We start from the raw sequence: 19,481 nt of genomic DNA, 5'->3' as shown, positions 1-19,481 counted from the left end.
AGGCTGCAGTGAGCTATGATCGTGCCACTGCACTCCAGCCCCAGCAACAGAGTGAGGCCCTGTCTCAAAAAAAAAAAGTAAATCTCCTTTCTTTAGCGGTGAGTGTATGCCGGCAGTTTCATTTTATGTGCTAATTATGTTCTTCCTTCACCCCTTCTTTTCTTCCTTATCTCTTCTCTACTCTCCAACATGCGCGAATTTTCCCTCTTTGTTACTCTGTCATATTGGCTAATTACAGAAAAAGAAAACCAGCTAAGTGAGTCTACTCTTTCACAGCCCTCCTGTGAGGAGACTTACTGGATTCACAGTAGAGTGAGGCTTCAGGACAGTGTCTACCAAGGGCATTCTTTTATTTTGGGGGGTCTGATCTGGCTCCAAAATTCTCCAAGTCTTAAAACTTTGTGTTACTGGGTGTCTACTCAGTCAAGAATGAATTTCAGAAGCTGAGTGTGTAAGAAAATACAGATATGCTGCCTTTGTGGTGGTTAAACAAGTGTTTATCATAATCGTGAATAGTTGGGGAGACTTTTCATTTTAGAACTCTACTCAGTCAATAGGTGCATTATGAAAACTGGATGCATTGCATCACTGTGAAGGGCTTCAGTCTGCGGTTTGCAAAAGCAGAATAAATTTTCTTGGGGTTGTACCGTTATGTACACACACACACACACACACTCACACGCCCATTGGCAGACAGGGCCACACCTCACGGCTCTGGGGAAGGCCACAGACCTCAGCTGTACGAGCGGAGCCTGGACTAGAGGAACTTTCCGCAAGACTCAGGGCACAGAGCGTCACGGCCACTACTGCCTGCGAGGCAGAGGGGAGCGCCGGGGGCTGCAGGTACGCTGCGCACCCAAATTAGGGCCTGGGCGGTGCAGCGTCGGCGGGAGGGTCCTGGGAACTGCAGCTGCCAGGGCCAGTGTGTGAGCCGGCCGGCCCCGGCAAGCCGCATCCCCCGGCCGCCCCTCGTAGCCTCCTTGCTCCCTGGCAGCCGCCGTCTCCCTCAGGCAGCCCAGCCGGGCGCTCGCGGCAGGACGTCTCCGCAGCCCGCCTCGGCCCGGAACATGGCTGCGCGCCCTGCCGTCACCCTCGCCTGGTCGCTACTGCTCCTCTCCTCAGCCCTGCTCCACGAAGGCTGCCGAGCGCGCTTCGCCGCCGAGCCAGACTCGGAGGACGACGGAGAGGAGCCGGTGGTTTTCCCGGAGTCGCCCCTGCAGAGCCCCACGGTGCTCGTGGCGGTCCTCGCCCGCAACGCGGCGCACACGCTGCCGCACTTCCTCGGCTGCCTGGAGCGGCTGGACTACCCCAAGAGCAGGATGGCCATCTGGTGAGCGCTCACGGGCCCCGGGCCGCCGCGGCGGGAAGCGGGGGCGGCCTGCCCAGACCGGACAGCTCCCGGAGCAGCCGCTGCAGGGCGAGGGAGCCGTGGGGGGCGGGGGGTCACGCGGGAAATCTGGCGCACACACCCCCTCGCTGCCCGCGCCGCTGGCGGGCGAATCGGACGGTCGGGCTGAGGAGGGACGCGCGGGTCAGTGTGCGCAGTGGGTGCTGATGGGAGAACCAGCCCGCTGGAGCTCTGGAGGGTAGCCTGCGAATTGGGCGGCTTTGTCCCACAAGGGGCATGGGGGACACCCCTCAAGGAGGCTTTCATTTCCCTCCCTTTCAAATCTTGAGGTTTCCTCTTTCCCCACCTCATACTGCTAGCTCTGACGTGAGGGGATAGAGTGCCTGTCGCCGTATTCCCCTGTAGACGCGACAGATGGAACGTAACTGCGGTTGGCCAGGGGTTCCATAGTGGCTGGGGCGCCGGAGTGCGCTGCTCTGACTTCCCGGTGCCAGGCTTCTGCTCCAGGCTGGAAATGTGCTCCCAGCTCTCCCAGGGGTCCTGGACCTAGGGATGGAGATTGGGCGGGGCCCGCGGAGTGTGCCCAACCATGGCACCACCTGGGCCTGGTCTCCTGAGAGCGCTCCGGGCTGTCCCTGCCAGTGCGTCGGGGTTCCATGTCCCAGGGAGCGACGAAGACGCCCTGGGAAAGATAAACAGCCAAGTTTTGTCCCCGGAGGAAAGAAGCTTCGACCTGGTCTGTGTGTCTGCTGTGGGGAGGGCCAGGGGATCAGTGCGGGTGGCTGCCCGCCCCACCTTGTAGAACTTGGTCGTCTCGCACCTTTTATAAACGTGAGGATCAAAGGGCGAGAAGTTAGTTGGTGGCGAGGCGAACCGCTGAGGAGCTTGTGGAGGACGAGGAGGTGGACACTGGCCAGGGGAGATGGGCTGTCAGGTACTCGGACAAGAAGACTCTGGCCCCCTGAGGAAGACAGAGCCCAGGTGACTCTGGAGCAATTTCTGTCTTGTGTGGATAAAGGGATCTGTTCTCAGTCTAGACAGATCCTTAAAGCAGCGGTTGGGCAAAGAGAGGAAGAGGACTAAAAGCAGCAGCTAGAATTGGCAACCTCAGGGTACCTGGTGGAGAGGTGCAAAGGTGCGAAAGCAAACATGTGATATAGTACAGCACTGTGCTGTACGCTGCTTTACTATACACCCTGCCGTACGTGACTGCCTCGCGGAGAAGGGCATATTACGTGGAAAGAGAGCACTGGGACAGCCAGGCTTTAAAAGAGAAGGAATATTTTTTAACCACTTCATTACCAAAATAAATTCACATATATCAGTTACCTTAGTTGTTGTTTTTTTTTAAAGAGATATTTTAAAATATGGTTTTGATCTTTATGCACGATTTAGTTTTTTAAAACGTTACAGTATTTACCATAAGAAGTTGGTGAGTGGTGAAGCAGGTGTAAGGCACATGTTTTGCTACCCGATTTAGAGACATTACCTCTTTTATCATACAGTAAACTTTTAAGAGGATACTATGATGTTTATTTTGCAAGGAAGAGACAGACTTGCATCAGTTCAGTAAGTCACTTAAAGTCACAGAATTAGTACATGGTGAAACTGGAATTTGAACCCAAGCATATCCCTAAAGGGCACCCTAAAAAGTCAGGGAACATGATATAAACAAAATTTAAATCAACCTGTAATCTACAAATTAGGAGACTTGACTTGTTTATCACTAGTTTGATATGTGATTTGGGGCTGGTTGCTTGGAATCCATAGGCATCAGTTTCCTCATCAATAAAACGAGGAAGTTGGAATAAATGATTTCAAAAATTCTTTATGGCTCTTGAATTCCATAGATTCTGCAATATAATTAGGATCAACCAGCATCAATGTACATCCTAAGTTCCCTGTAAGTTCCAGATGGTATGGACATGGGTGTCTTATTTAGATGAGAGAATTCCAGTTCTGCGTAGACCTTTGAAATCTGTTTTCCTTTATGTCCAGCATTGGCAGGTTAAGCAAGAAGTACAAGGCCATGCTTACATCAGTCATTGAAGACTCTTCTTTGAACAATCTTGGTTCTGTCTTTAAAACATTGTATAATTCTTTAGGTAACAATAATACAAATCCCAGTTTCGAAATAGTCGTTTTCAGCTCACAAAGGAGCTGTAAAGAACCTTTGGAAATAACTTTCATGTACTGTTATCTCATTTGATTCTTACTACCATTCTGTAAAGAAATAAAATTATCTCTATTTCCCAGAAGAAGAAATGTGTTTAAAGTAATTGACTTACTCAAAATTACATTTATTTATAAATTCCACACATCATAATAAGAGCTCATGGTTCTTCTAAGAACTTTACATTCATTTTCTGGTTTAAGCTTCAAAATGACCCTATCAGATATGCACTGTTATTATACCACTTTACAGGTGAGAGAACTCAGGTACAGAGAGACTGTATAAGCACATTCTTCTAATGCATTTTTTAAATAAGACCCAGCCAGGTCAGGACTGAAAAAAAAGTGTATTTAGATATGTGTGTTTTTTACAGATAAATATGATTCATTTTATTGGGCAGTGTAAGGTGATCTGAATGGCTTTTAAAGAGTTTGGGGAATAACCAAATGATTTATAAATCAGATTTGGGCAGTTGTATGGATATGGATGGCTTCTTGATGAGTTGACACTTAGTTTGAACTAAGTTTTGAAGGAAGAGTAAAAATCAACTAAAACCTGGGAAAGAAGGATGGCTCTAGAAAAAGGGATCAGCAAGGCAAAAAACAAACAAAAAAGATAATAGGGCATCAACCAGAGTTTTCTCTCAGGGAGATGAAGTGGGTGGCAGGTCTAATGACTACAAGTCTACAAATGAATTGTATTGTACCATAGAAGCTCTCTGGAAATGCTGACTTCTGGTCTGGCCCTAGGGGAACATTTGGCAAGGAAGCTTATGGGATATAACACTCTGATGGGAGGTGGTACCTCAGTTTAGGATGTTACAACTTTGAGGTGCTTCTGCCAATTGCTTGCCTCTAGTTTCTCATTCCCAAGCTCTATGCAACATTCCAAGATGCCAAACTGATTAGTATCCATTCTGCAAAGTGAGCACATGCTGATGTCAAAAATGGCTGTGAGCTACCCAAAACTTCATAAAATAGAACTGCGGTGAATACAGAGCCACACGGAGTTCAGCTTCCTCTGAATCTGATCTCAATAACTCACTCTGTACAGACTCACTCTTCTCATTCATCCACCCACGGGCTGGAGGAGCATCTGATTTCTGTCCTAGATGGTCAGTGAGAGACCTGGCTTTTTGATCACATTCAGACTCCCCTGTTATGTGATCATTTTTCTCCCTTTAATTTCTGGACCAGATCCGCACTGCACGTACAGGTAAAATGAGTATCATCAAATCAACCTGGAAGATCCTGCTGTTAAAGAATGTCTGCAGTTATCTCAGTTAGCATCAAGTTTATTCAGATTAGTCTGAACAAAGGAAAATTTATATTTTTATAAATTAAAATTAAATGTTATAAATTAAATTAAAAAGCTTTTAACATTTACCTGTCTGATCTCAAAGTCCACCAAACTAATTGTTTTCCTTCAAGTATCACAATCCTGTGATAAGAACCTAAGGAAGATATCTATCTCGTGTGTCCTAAAACCTGCACTAAGTTTTAGGGAATTGGCAATATGCTGAGATGAAGGGAACTGTGAGGCATTGTGACAAGTGGCAGTGTACTTCAGTGGGTTATCCTTAATTCAGTGGAGCCATGAGCAAATGGCCTTAGCAACAGAGGGAAGGCTGACCTCATCTCCCTTAAACCTATGATTAGGGAGAGTGGGGCCAAGTACCATGAGAATTAAAACTGAAGCATGGCACAGGGAAAAGCATTTGCCCCAAATGAAACATTAAATTTTTCTTTTGGAGAGCCTGCTGTTGCTTGTGGGAAGACAGTTGGGATTCACAGAGCCTGTGCGGGCACAAGACAGTAACTGCTATGTAATTATAGAAAGATCTGGGCATTTTGTTTGGTAGAATTTTGAAAAGTAACATACTAAATTGGGAACCACTTTATGGATTTTTTAAAAAAGAGATGAGCTTCTGTTGACATAAACATAAACAGTGATGAGCTGGGGGATGATCCTAACATTTTGCATACTACTTTATTTCTGCATTGTTTGGGGATTATCTTGAGTTTATCTCTACATTTTAATGTCCAATCAGTAGCATTTTCATAAGTGTTTAACTAGAAATGCTAATATAATTTGTGCTTATAAAATGTTCCAAACTATTACCAGTGACATTTTTCAGCACCAGTGGTAAGAATGGTGTCATATTTTATCATTACAATCTTGACATTAAATGTTGTATGTTATCCCTACAGATAGAAGTCTTGGTTTATGACTGAAAAAGCAGATGATGCCTTAGTCACCTTCTCTCTGTTCATCTGTTTTCCTCACCTTTTTCTTCCTTTCCTCATTTTCCCAATCTGGTAGTTTAGCGTGGAGGGCATCAACCAGAGTTGGAGGAAGAAATACACAAGCTTAGGGTCAGATAGACTAGAGCACAAATCTGTGTGTTTGTGGGCACATCAGTAAACCTCTAAGACATAACTGCCTTGTCTTCAAATAACTAATAGTAACACCTGTCTCAAAGAGTTATTGTTACAAGTAAATGATACAAGGTATGCACAATGTCTTTTACATAAATGCTAGTAAGTCAATGATAGTTGATATTTCTTTTCAATCTTTTCCTTTTTCTCCTATCTCCTTTACCTTTACCTGTCAAAATCAAGATTTTAAAAAATCTTCAAATGAAAATTCGTTTAGTTTCTTCTTTCCAACAACAACAACAACAAAATATTAGTATAGAAAACTAACATTTATCTGGATGCAGTGGCTCATGCCTGTAATTCTAGCACTTTGGGAGGCCGAGGTGGGCAGATTTCTTAAGCCAGGGAGTTCAAGACCAGCCTGGGCAACATGGTGAAATGCCATCTCTACAAGAAATGCAAAAATTATCTGGGCATGATGGCATGCACCTGTAGTCCCAGCTACTTGGAAGACTGAGGTGGGTAGATTGCTTGAACCCAGGAGGTGGAGGTTGCAGCAAGCCGAGATTGAGCCGCTATACTCCATCCTGGGCAACACAGCAAGACCCTGTCTCAATAAAAAGAAAAGAAAAGAAAAAAGGGAAGGGAAGGGAAAAAGAAGGAAGGAAAGAAGGAAGGAAGGAAGGAAGGAAGGAAGGAAGGAAGGAAGGAAGGAAGGAAGGAAGGAAGGAAGGAAACATACATTCATGGAGGCACTGTTCTAAACATTTTGGTATCAAAACTGATTTACTCTAGACAACAACCCTAGGTGGGAGATGCCATTACATTCTACTCTATTATTTTACACAGAAGGAAACTGAGGCACAGAGAATATAAATGACTTGCCTGAGGTCACTAGGCTAATGCATGGTGGAGCCAGGATGTGACCCAGGCAGCTAATGTTGCAGACTGAGTACAGATGGTCTGCTTAAGATCATGAAAAGACCAATTAGTTCTAGTTTTTGCTTCTGTCAGTTGACCCAACTTGGGAAGATAAGAACGCTAGTGTTTCTTTCAAATAAGAATTGTCATTTCCACTTGAATGATGCAAGGGTCTCAGTGGTTCTCTTCCGCTGTCTTGATAATTTCATCACTTAGTTCAGGCACTTTTTAGTGAACTCTAATCTGTTTTGGTATATTTCATAGGGACAAATTATGACTAAAATGTGAGTTGTACATAAATAGACAAGTCACTTGCTGTGATCATAGCTACATAACAGTAGAAAGAAATTTCTCAAGTATTATTAGTGGCAAATGATTAAGGCGGCACTGATCGTATATGTATTGGCTACATTTTCAGTTCGCAATGGTAAAATAGAGGTTCCATTTTTCAGCCTTTTTAATCAGTAGTCTTAGATTTCGTTGTCCCCTAAATTCAGCTTAATTCCAAATGATTGAAGAAATTATCAATCCTCCCTGCAACCTCCAATTTCAAAACATGATTGGGCCTCAGAATATTTCCTTTTGGTAAAAACTGAAGCGACTAATAAATGTCACCAATCCTGTTGTTCCAGTTATGACAACTTAACTGCAGAATTAGAAAGGACGCCTAAATTGCCCTGGTTTTATTACATTGAGTTCCATGACGAGGGATCTAAAGCACAGGGCAGTTAAGAGATTTCCATGGTGATTATGGAATGAGATAACTGATTTCTAGATTTTTAATCCTGTGTAGCTGTTTTAATGCCAATTATTTTATCATGAATATTCTGCTTGGTTTAAAGGAGCATGGGGAGGATTTTAAGCAGAGTTTGGTTTTCCCAGATTTGTTTTAGCTCCTTTATCCAAGTGATTATGCCAGGGAGTTTCTTTGTGACTCCAAATACATAAGCATGTGCTTCTTAGGTTCTTTTTGCTTGTCTGTCTTTGGTGGTCATAGGAATGAACAATGAATGCCTTGTAACTGAGAAGGCTGCTGGTCGTCCCTTGGTTCTTTTTCCAACGCTTAAACGTGCACATGGGTCATATTGCTGTGTGGCACCGTCTCCAAGTCTGTGGCACAGTATAGTAGGACCATTATAAGGCTTATATAGGACTATAGTAGGAGAATAATAAGGCTTGTTTCTGCACATTTCTTGACATAGCATAACAACATACCGTAAAGTCTGAAAGAAAATCATTAGCCTATGGTATGGCCACTACACCTATTCCCCAGTTACCATATCATGAAGAACTTTTACTGTATGTGTTTAAATTATGGCTATTATTCATCAGGAATTGCAAAACGTATGTATTGTATGTTTTGACATTTTTATTTCAAAAGAGTGACTTGTTCATTTAATTGCATTTAATTGATATGTTGTCAGCCTATCAAAAATTGTTAATTTTTTAAAATCTGAAGCCCTTAGGGTCTTTGTGGGTTTTTAATAGTAATTCAGTTATTTTAAGAATTTGCTCTTCTGGTTTTTTAAAATGGAAAAGTAATATACTTGCATAATAATTTTTTTTAAAAGTATGATTGGGAATATAACAAAAATTATATCTCCCATCTACTCTATACCACCTGCCAGTGACCAATGTTAACACTTTCTTGTGTATTTTTCAAGAAACCTTCTATACATGTATATATATCCTTTTCATTTTATCCCAAATATGAGTGTTTTACGTATCCAATTCTGGATAAGTGTGATATTTTAAAATCTATCTCTCTATCCCATGTTCTTTAAACACTGCCAGCCTACGTACAGCCATGACCTGGGTGGCACAATAAAAGCCAGCTTCATATAACACCTGTTCCAGGCAGGTACTCTGAAGGCCTCTCTGATAACACCCATCCTGCTCTCTTGTCCTTGTCTCTCCGGCCTCTAGAAGGTATGGCCCTAATAAAAAAACTTTTTGATGAGGAGTAATATTTATCCAAAAGTTCATATATCATAAATGTATAACTTGATAACTTCTCACACACAAAACATGCCATGTAACCAGCACCTGACCTTGCCAGGCCTGGATTCATGCACAGCAACTATTGTTGGAGCTGAGTAGCTGCTGTCCCCTGGATTTTGTCCAGGCAGCCCAGTCCCTATCAGACATACACTGTGTGCACTTGCAGTTAGTCCCCGCTGTCTTTCTTTGATTTGACTTGCCTGACCCCTGTTGGCATTTGGGTGGTGACCTTTGCTCCCATCTCAGGCTGCTGAAGGAACCCCAGGACCCAAGCAGTAACTGCTTTGGGGAACTAGCAGGCTTGGCAAGCTGCCAGCAAGTGACCTAGTGGTAAAAGGATCAAGATTGTATTACTTCTCCCTTAGTTCTCTACTCCTCTGGTAGGAAAGCTGTGCATTAATGTTCATAAAAATAGAAAAGAATCTCATTATAGGTAATAATTGAAAAGTCAGGTAGAATATAAATAGAGTGGCTGTAATTAATTTGCTGAAACTTTCTGTAGTTCAGATCCATGAAAATGTAGCATTTGTGGTCGGTGGCATTAGCCAAGCCTCTTGCATGAATTAAACCTCAGATTTGGCTGCAGGGCGTTTCTTTTCCTCTCTAGGAGCACCATACAGAAATCCTTTCAGAGTTAGCCTTTGAATAATAGCTCCATGACATCCTGCCAGGGCTGACTTTGTAACGTGTTTCACTTAATTGAAGCAACAATTATTATTTTAGTTGTCTGTCAAATTCAGCAAGCTAAGGCCTGCACCCTGACTTGTTGGTTTAACTGATAAGATTTTGTTCCTCTGCAAACATAATGCAAAATAATCTCCTTCCCTCCAGTGTTTTCTGATTAATGTTTGAAGACATCTTAGAAGATATATCTTTCAGAAACACAAATAATAACATAAATGATGATCTTGGAATAGTGATCTTGGGCTGTATGCCCCCAAGAGTATGGTAGAAGATGAGTCTGGGACGAGCTGCTGAACTGAAGCATTTTCATGAGTACCTGATTTCATTCACACATTGGCTTTATTGGAATAGTTCATTACCTTCCAGGTTGAATCACTTCAAGGCCTATTGAGGGATATATCAGGCTGCAGAGAGGAGGTTCCTTACATAGAGCTTTCTGCATTTGGACTGCCAAGCCCAAAGTGCGTACAATTGCTGCCAAGAGGGAAGTAGGACTCTTTCTTTCCAGCCCCTTTTCTTTCTGAAAGTGATTGTATATGTTTGGAGATGGAGAGGGCAGTGGTGAAGGCAAGTATCTCATTCTCACAAGAGAGAGAGAGACATAACTCTAAGACAGGAGGGTCTATGGAGGTACATTGATTGGTGTTCTGCCTGAAAGCCATATTAAGTGAGAAATTGCTGCTTTTTAGAGTCTTGGGAAAGGTAGAATTTTCTAGAGACTAACAGTGGAATTTAAATTCTTGGGATAGTTGTGAAAAATGTGGTTGTAGACATTTGGGGCCATGGCATTCCCGACAGAGAGTCCCTTGCTGGACTAATAGACTGCTTTTTAGTTTCTTGGTTGCCAGCCAGCCCCATAATCCTGTCTCAGCTCTACACACCACAGTGATTATGGTTTACACCCGCCAAGATAGTGGAAAGTTGCTGCCAAGCGGAATCAGGATTTTTCATGTCATCACTGCACCATTGAACAGTAAGCTTGTATGTAGCTCCCATGCCACTGCTTTCCCTGTGCTAGAAACAGGTTGGGCAGTAGAGCATTCAGACAGTCAGACCATGTCTTGTGTTGCAAATGGATTTTGTGGAATTGGCGTGTAAGGCTTGAAACAGCCAGCACACAAAAATATTTTAGAAAAGTACAGCCTCTTCTCTGTCTTTCCTCAATCTTGTTAGATTTTAATAAGATTTACTGGGTACATTGGTTTCCATTGTAGGCTTTTTATTTAGCAAGACAAACTATAGATTTCTAAAACAATGGATTTTAAAAGTGTTAGGTACTTTCTTTTATTTATTCCACCGTCATTGATTGTGTGGATAAATCCAGGTGATCATGTGGAAATTAGTAATTGAGGTGGCCTAAAAGTGACTTGTCCCCATTGGTCTAGTTCATTGGCCATGAATGGACATAGTCCTTACATTGTTCTGCCAACACTTTAGTATAAAGCTGCTGGATTCAATAGTGTTTCCCAAATACAGGTTCAGAGGCCAGTTGCATCACAATGCCTGGAGCATTTGTTAGATACACGGATTTCTGGGGCCCACTTCAGTCACATTCATCAGATGGTCCACAGCGGGGACCTAGGAATTGGTGTGTTAAGCATGTACACAAGTGACTTGGATGCACTTCCTCTTGGTTTGGGAACTGTAGAAGATGAGCTCCTAGAAGGCTATGTATGCACGCACTTAAAGTACAGATCATGGGGTTTTCAGAGTTTGGAAAGTTGGCATACTCTGGAATATTCTAAACTCCAGATTCCAGATGCTTAAACCATCAAAAAGACGAAGGGATTTTCTTATTCAGAGAAGTCGTAATGTACAGGATTATACAGGAGAAACCCAGCCAGGCATGCATCATTTGTGTTATTATTAGTAAGTCAAGCACATATGTTCTGTCTCTAATAGTAGCAATTTTTTAAAAAGATTTTTTAAAAGACGGTGCCCCAAATGTTTTGCCCACTGTATGAAGCTCCTTGCACTGGGACTCAGTATAAAATGGCACTCTGTCACACTCTCCTCAGTGTATCTTACACAATGAGTTCATTAAGCCTTTAGTATTGCAGAAGAAAAAATACCTATTAATGAACATCTTTTAATAGAGTACAGGGAAATCAAACCAGTGCATTTGCTTAAATTAAATAGAATTCATTTGAGCCACTTCAGTCCCCATATTCCCTAATCTTGGTTTCTTTGTTTCTCATATTTAATTTTCTTTGATTTTTCCCATTGGCATGCCATTAAAAACTCCTCCCCTCATTTGTGACAAATGTAAACAGTCTACTAAATTAGCCTGTTTTTAGTAGCTGGCAGTTCAGCCTTAATTACATGATATTACAAAGTCCCTAAGCCTGGTGTCTTCACTAGCTATGAACTCAAAATATGGCATTTTAGAAATTCACACAGTTCTGTTCTGCTATACAGAGGATTGTTCTGAGTTTGCTGCTGCTGCGTAACAGATATTTTTTAAGGAGCTGATATGGCAGCATTATTATAACTGCACGTACAGCAGCCTCCTGTGGGAAATATTGCAACTTAGTTGTTAAATCTTATACTGTTCCATATCCTATTTTCTTGTGTTGTTTTGGTGGCAGGGCAAAAATTCTACAATAAAGGTTCTTAAGTTCATGCATCCACTTTATTTTTGTATCTTTTTTCCTTCTCAAAAATGTGAGCTGCATACCACAGCTTAGCACATCCCATCAAGAAAACAACAATCACCTGGGGATGAAGTGAGGCTGGTGGCAGTGGGGTCCCCAGGACAGTTGTCTCTAGCCAAAAGCATCCTCTTTCATTTTTCCCTAGTGTGAAAATATGCTATCTGTGTTGTCCTGTGAAAGGTTTTGGAAGCATTGCTCATGCTGGGCTGCTTTGAACAAGTCACTTATTATCTCCGGGCCTCAGTTTCCTTTCCTGTAACATAAGGGAAATGTGCTAAAATTGTGGTTTTCAAATGCAGCCGCCTGTTGGAATCATTTGATGATCCAGGGCAATTGACATGTTTTGAAAACTTCCCAGAGGGTGGTAATATGAAGTCTTGCTTGAAAATCTCTGGATGAGATGTTCTCTGAGTCCTTTCCTGACCTAACACTTTCCTCTTCATGGGGGTAAGCATATCTGAAGAACATTCACATAACTGCATACTCGATGCTTCCTGGACCCTCAGCCCAACTTTAGATCTCTGTGGGGTGGTCTTAAAAAATCCTTTTCGGCTGGGCGCGGTGGCTCAAGCCTGTAATCCCAGCACTTTGGGAGGCCGAGACGGGCGGATCACGAGGTCAGGAGATCAAGACCATCCTGGCTAACATGGTGAAACCCCGTCTCTACTAAAAAATACAAAAACGCTAGCGGGGCGAGGTGGCGGGCGCCTGTAGTCCCAGCTACTCGGGAGGCTGAGGCAGGAGAATGGCGTGAACCCGGGAGGCGGAGCTTGCAGTGACCTGAGATCCGGCCACTGCACTCCAGCCTGGGCGACAGAGCGCCAGACTCCGTCACAAAAAAAAAAAAAAAAAAAAAAAATCCTTTTCTAGGAAGCTCGTAGTATTTTATCCTGTTGTATGCTGTGCCAAAGGTGTTTGCTAAGAGTGTTGTCTCCTTGGGAAGGCATGTGCTTGATGATGACTGAACTCCCAAGGAACGTGGCAACATGAGAGCTAGCTTTGCAAGGGCATATATTGGACCTTCTTATGAAGGAGCTGTGTGCACCAGGTAGAGAAGCAGCAGCTGCCCAGGAGGTCCTTCTTTTAGCACACAGATGGCTACCTCTTGGCTAAGGGAGCTGCATATATCAAGGCTTCTTCTGAGCACATCTAGCCAGGCTCTGGCCAGCTCAGGATTCCTTCCTACAGTATGTGTTTTGGTGTGTTGCCCAGCTTTGCTTTTAGGTTTCCTATTTCATACTGGTGTAGGGCCTCTAATCATCTCTGGGTATTGAATTTCTGATGTTACTTTTAATGGCTTTGGAGTTTAGCTTCTTTTGTTTCCAGATTTGCATAAACAGTGCTGCCTTTGTCCCATGGTCTTGACACAACTTCAAAGCTTTGATGGGCATCAAAGACACACTGGATCCTCATTTCTTAGACATCAGATCGCAGCAATGCCAGCAGGTGACTGAAGGTTATAGCCCCACTTCTGGGCCAGTTTTCTGTCTCTCAGTCAGAGAAGATTAGGTTACATTCTGCCAAGTCCTCTGACAATGGTTCTGAATCTTAACAGCTTTCATAAGGCCTGTGCAAATACCGTTGAACTAAAGGGGAACTGCTGGTGTTTGTCTAAAGTGGAAAGGGCAGTAACTCCCTAATATTTGCTGAACTCTCCTCACCCTGAGAGGCAGATTATTAAGTGTACCTCTGGAAAGCATGGAACCTCCAAGCCCATTGGCCAGACTTTGCTACTGATAATCGTCTTATGAGAGCCAAGCCCTCATTTTCCCATGCATCTTATCAAAATAACAGCAGTAGTAGAACTATCAGTTAACTATGCGGGGATTGTCGGTATGTTGGATATATAGAGGCCAGTTTTGATAACAGGTCAGCTTGGTCCAATCATACAAAAAACCCTTGATCTCTATCTCTGTCTCTATGTTGCCTAATAGTTGTATGTTTAGAGAACAGAGCCTAATTTTTATCTCTGCTCAGGAAAAAAAAAAAAAAAAAAAAAAAAGGATTAGGCTGGGTGTGGTGGCTCACGCCTGTAATCCCAGCACTTTGGGAGGCTGAGGCAGGCAGATCACCTAAGGTCAGGAGTTCAAGACCAGCCTGACCAACATAGTGAAACCCCATCTCTACTAAAATACAAAAATTAGCCGGGCGTGGTGACGGACACCTGTAATCTCAGCTACTTGGGAGGCTGAGGCAGGAGAATCGCTTGAACCCAGGAGGTGAAGGTTGCAGTGAGCCGAGATCATACCACTCTACTCCAGCCTGGGTGACAGAATAAGACTGTCAAACAAAAAAGAAAGAAAAAGAAAAAAGCTGAAAGGTATTCGGCAACATCCCATACAGAGCATTCCAGTACCAGTAATATCTGATTTCTTAACTGCTCTTTTGCATTGTCTATGTCATGTACCACTGTATTTTCAGATTTTCTTGAATTATTTGCCTTGCCTTGCTCTCCTCACCTGTACAATGAGGGTTGCATAGACTGATCTTTAAAGACTTTTCTAGCCACCACATGCTGTGTATTTGAAGTTCCACCGCTAATGTCATGACAAATGAAACAACTCACTCTATTGACACATTATTTAAGATGGCCTTTTGAGCTTTTTTCCTTTATTTTTACTTAGATTTGACGTCTTCTGTAGTTTTGACTTATCCATGTCTCAAGTCCTTGGCGGTTAGACTGATGATTCATGTCTATATAAAAATTGTAAAAAATTATTTGCCCTCTAACCTGAGTGAAAATGCTCTTTTTTCATGAACAACAGTAGCAAAAAAGGGTTGTAATGAGAAGAAAAAAAGCCCAGAGAATTATGTCAGAACTATGTCAGAGGAGATAGTTCCAGGTCTGAAAACTGGGAAATCTACTGCTGTTGACTCTAGGAGTGGAATATTTGCAGCATAAGTGTACGTGTTGTAGGTATTTGGTTAGATTTAACTTTTATCATGCATGCAAAATAAGTTAGTGCAAGTCTTCCCTAGAATGCTCCCCCTCTACCCCACGCACTTTTGGAAAAAGCAAAAACAGCCGTTTGACATTTGCCATTGTGATGGGAAACAGTATGTGTGTTTGTTCTTTGCAAAAGTTACTGATGTTTTTTGCTCAGTCTGCTGTGTAAGGAAAGCGGCCTGCATGTGCACTTTGGAGGTTAGAAGAACCTGCCAGTTGGAATTCAAGTCTCACCAGGCTAATGGATTATTACACTGAAGTGATAGCTCCTCCTATGGAAAGACTTGACTTCACAGTAGTGTCATTATATAGAAATGCTAAACATTGGCGATACCTTCAGAGGCTAAAAGCATGAGTGCCATGAAAGGTCCCTGTAACATGAAGCCGGTTGGGGCTACCTCCCTCCTTGCTGACACTTTAGTGTAAGAGCAAAACAAAAATCAAGGGACGTAGAGATATGGGAGACTGAAAATCACTTGTCTCCTGAGTTTGAGTTTACATGCTATAGGAAAATCAAAATCAAGACAGCAAAAACTTGCTTTTTCAAGGAGTCTTCCCATTAGTAACTCTGACTGACACTAGGGGTTTAGTTTCTAAAATCACACTCTTCCCTTTTTGAGCTATAACTAGTAAATTAAAAAGCACATCCTTCTGCTAGGTCAGAATTATCTCGAGAAAATACTGCTCTTTGGCTGACTCCCTCGTCCCTCTCCAGTCTTGTCTATTCAGCTGATACTCTCCAGCTGTAGGCCAGCTGCCTCTTTTCCCTGAAATCTGGTGCCAGCTGTTTTGAGTTTCTGAAGGAAGGTTTCTCTTGGGTGCGTTGGTAACACTAGGGCTCAAGCATGAAAGCATAAAATGCCCTAACGAGTTTTCACTTTGATACCATAGTCAATGTGATTTAATGGACTAAGGGTGAAACTGTTTCTGCCCTGAGGCAAAATAGATTTTGTAGCTTTTCTCTCTCTTCTTTGTAATAGAGTGTCTGAGATTTAGTGTTGCTTCCCCTAATCTATATATCAGTTGTTAAGTATTAGATAACAAATTATCTTCCTGTTCCATAGCTTTGAGCCAGAAAGCAACAGTTTCCCTTATTCAGAGGAACCATAGTCTGTGTTTTACCTTCTGAAATAATTTCTCCTGAATTGATTTTTTGGAGTGAATGTAGAGTTCTCATTTTAATTTAAATCTCACTCTTACTTGTACTAACAGCGTTTATTTGGCTCTATTTTCTCTTTTCTAATTATTTTCTTTCTATGTTTCCAAACAGGCATTTTTCTAGATAAATCTTAAGGCTTCTCACATTGGGGATCAAGTTTCCAAAACATGAACTTTGGAGGACACATTCAAGCCAGAGGAGTCACTAAAAAGAAATTCATACTTTCTTCAGGCTCCTTAGTTAATTTATTGATGGATTGATCTATTTATTTATTCGTGTAATTAGTTTTAGTCATTGTAGTAGAAATTCAACTGTCTTTTCTGAAATAATTGGGAGAAGGTGTTCTTCCTTTCACCTTGTGCAAAATGATTGTGACTTTTAAAAAATCCAGACAGGTAATTCTTGTCTTCAGCAACTTTACAAATATATTTGCCTTCCCTAGCTTTTGAGCCCTGAGACAATAAGGGTTACACATGGCTACAGCCTGTAGTTAAGTTTACTCTGGGTGCCAGAATAATACAGGATCCTTTCCAGACCCCTGAACAATCAACTGTTAACAAGTGAGATCATTTTTGGTAGAAGAGTTGCATATGTCATTGTCTCAAAAGAGACATGGGCTGCAAATCCTGTCTGCGGACTTGCTTCCAAATACTTGTTCAAACTCCTCCAAGCTTTGTCTGCACTTGGCATTAATCCCACATTGACATTCAAAGAGCTTGAGTGCTGCACATTCTCAACTAAATAGATAGTAAAGCAAAACCAGTAACTTGTTATTAAATAGAAAGTGAAGGGGGCAGTAGTCATTTTATGATTCTTTTCATTTATTCTATCACTGTCTTAGTCTGTTTTGTGCTGCTATAACAGAATACCACAGACTGGTAATAATTTATAATGAACAGAATTCACTGGCTCATGATTCTGGAGGCTGGGAGTCCAAAATTGAGGGGCTGGCATTTGGCGACGGCCTTTCTGCTGCATCATTCTATAGTGGTAGGGCAAGAGAGGGTGAGAGAGAACAAGGGAGGCCAAGCTTGTCCTTTTCTAAGGAACTCGCTTCCATGATAACAAACCCCCTCATTCAATAACAATAGCAGTCCACTCATGAGGGCAGAGCTCGAGTCCCAATTACCTCTTAAATGTCCCGCCGCCCAACATTACCACATTGGGGATCAAGTTTCCGACACATGAAGTTTGGGGAACACATTCAAACCATATAAGTCACTAAAAAGAAATTCATACTTTCTTTAAATGCCTTAGTAAAGTAGAAAGCTTTAATGATTTTTAAAAGTCCTTTAAATGTTGAAGTAATGTATAAAAATATGAGGTTTTGGAACCTCAAAGGCTTGCTTTTTTTAAACAGTGAACTGTAACAGCACCAACCTCTCCCAGTGGACCCAGTGATCCTGGTAGTCACTCCTTCTATAGTCTCGTCCCATGCTGAATCATGTGACTTGACAGGATAGGCAGAAGTGAGATCCTGTGACTTCTCAGGCCAGATTATAAAAGGCATTGCAGTTTCTGCTATGGATTTCTTGCTCTGGGGAATGCCAGCCCCCATGCCATGAGAACATCCAAACAGACCCAAGCAGAGGCCTACATGGAGAGAAACTAAGGCCTGCAACCAACTACCAGCACTGCATCTAAGTACAACCTCATGAGAGACTCCAAGCAAGAATGTCATAAGTGCCTGACCCATGCAATCTAAGAACATAAAAAATGTTATTGTTTGAGGTGCTGGTGGCACAGATGTAGACCCTGCTGTCACAGAATTTATGGTGTGCTGGGAGAGACAGATGATACACAAATAAATAAACAAAAAAGATTATTTCAAAAGATGTGTTAAGGAGGAAGTAAACCAGAATAATGGGGTAGAGCTCTGATAGGAGAGTACTTTGTATATAATGTGATCAGAGAAAGGCATTTTGAGAAGGTGCTATTTGAACCCCAAGATAGAAAGAGCCATCTTGTCAAGATGTTGAGGAGGGGAGGAATGGAGAAAGGGGAAAAAAACAAAGAAAGTTTGTATGGCTGAGTCTTTTTTGAACTTATGTCAGATTTGCCTTCAGAATAGCATGTGATTCTTTGAGCTTCTTGAGAGAAATATGGTCAGTTTTCAGTATCATCAACAACAGTATAATATTTTTTCATTTTAATTCTTACCAATCCATTTAACTATACTATTCAACATCTACCAGTTAGTGGAATGAAATATTATTTGCTCGTTAACTCTTGTTTATTATATTAGCAAATCTGCTACCTTAACATCCTCTGCATCCTTATTTCACAGTGGAATATTCTCAACTTTTTCTTGGCTCTCTTGTCATCAATGGCAGTGTCATTACTAATAGGATTTGGTGGGGAGCAGTATATATGAAAAAATGCTTTATTTGAACACAACAAAATTAAACAAAATGTACCACTTTGACAATAAATGAAGACTCTACACTGCCATCCAATGAGTCTAAACCCAGGTGAGTGCTGGACACCAACAGATCTGCCTTTATCTCTTCTCTTACTTACAGCACAGGTTAGGAGTTTTAGAAGGACCTGCTAAATTTACAGCATGCATCACTGCGTTTGAGGTGACTTTTTTGCTGTTCCCTTATGCTTCTCCTTGTTTTCTTTAGGAATGGAGCAAACATTTGCAGCAATATATAGATCAGTGTTTTGGATCCTGCTCTGCATCTTCCCACAGAAATCATTTGAATACTGTCCACTTATGATGTTTCTGTTTCCTTGGTTGACATCACAGCACATCTCATCTTGATTAAAAAGAGCGTTTGTCAGATTGGCTCTGGGCTAAACAGAGCAATTTATTTTGGATTTGCTTCAGTTTGTACTTAAGTTCTGAGTCTCAACAATGGAGTATTATTCCTCTGAAAAGCTCTTCTATCGTTTTCAGTTCTTTGAGGCTTTGATTTCTGCATCTCCTAAAATAGGAATGAGGCCACCAAACATAAAAATGTGTATTAAGAACAATCTGCTTTAGTTGAATATTTATTTTCTATTTAATCTAGTTCATCAGTTAACATAACAGAGAACTTTGTCAGGCCCAAGTACAGGTAAAGCATACTCATTACTGATTTAAAAAGAGAAACCCCGTAAATCAATATTTGAGCTATGTTTCCTGCATAAACCCATTAGCTGTGTCCTGAAGAAAAGTCTCAATGCGTAATTATTTCAAAGCAGTGAGCTCATAGCTGTCTGCTTGGCACA

The 19,481-nt window shown here is 42.0% G+C and overlaps 1 protein-coding gene across 1 annotated transcript in view; it reads left to right on the top strand.

The window, feature by feature from the left end:
- Positions 1-676: 676 nt before the first annotated feature.
- The window catches only part of COLGALT2 (collagen beta(1-O)galactosyltransferase 2), a 101,131-nt gene continuing 82,326 nt past the window's right edge, over positions 677-19,481 (top strand). The window contains exon 1 of the mRNA XM_023203462.2: positions 677-1,330. Coding sequence (XP_023059230.2) covers positions 1,068-1,330 — 263 coding nt within the window. The 5' untranslated portion in view covers positions 677-1,067. The remainder of the gene's footprint in view (positions 1,331-19,481) is intronic.

The sequence above is a fragment of the Piliocolobus tephrosceles genome, chromosome 1 (genome assembly GCF_002776525.5).
Source record: "Piliocolobus tephrosceles isolate RC106 chromosome 1, ASM277652v3, whole genome shotgun sequence".
Lineage (NCBI taxonomy): Eukaryota > Metazoa > Chordata > Mammalia > Primates > Cercopithecidae > Piliocolobus > Piliocolobus tephrosceles.
Note: the sequence above shows the minus strand (reverse complement) of the source record. Positions and strands in the feature narration are given on the sequence as shown.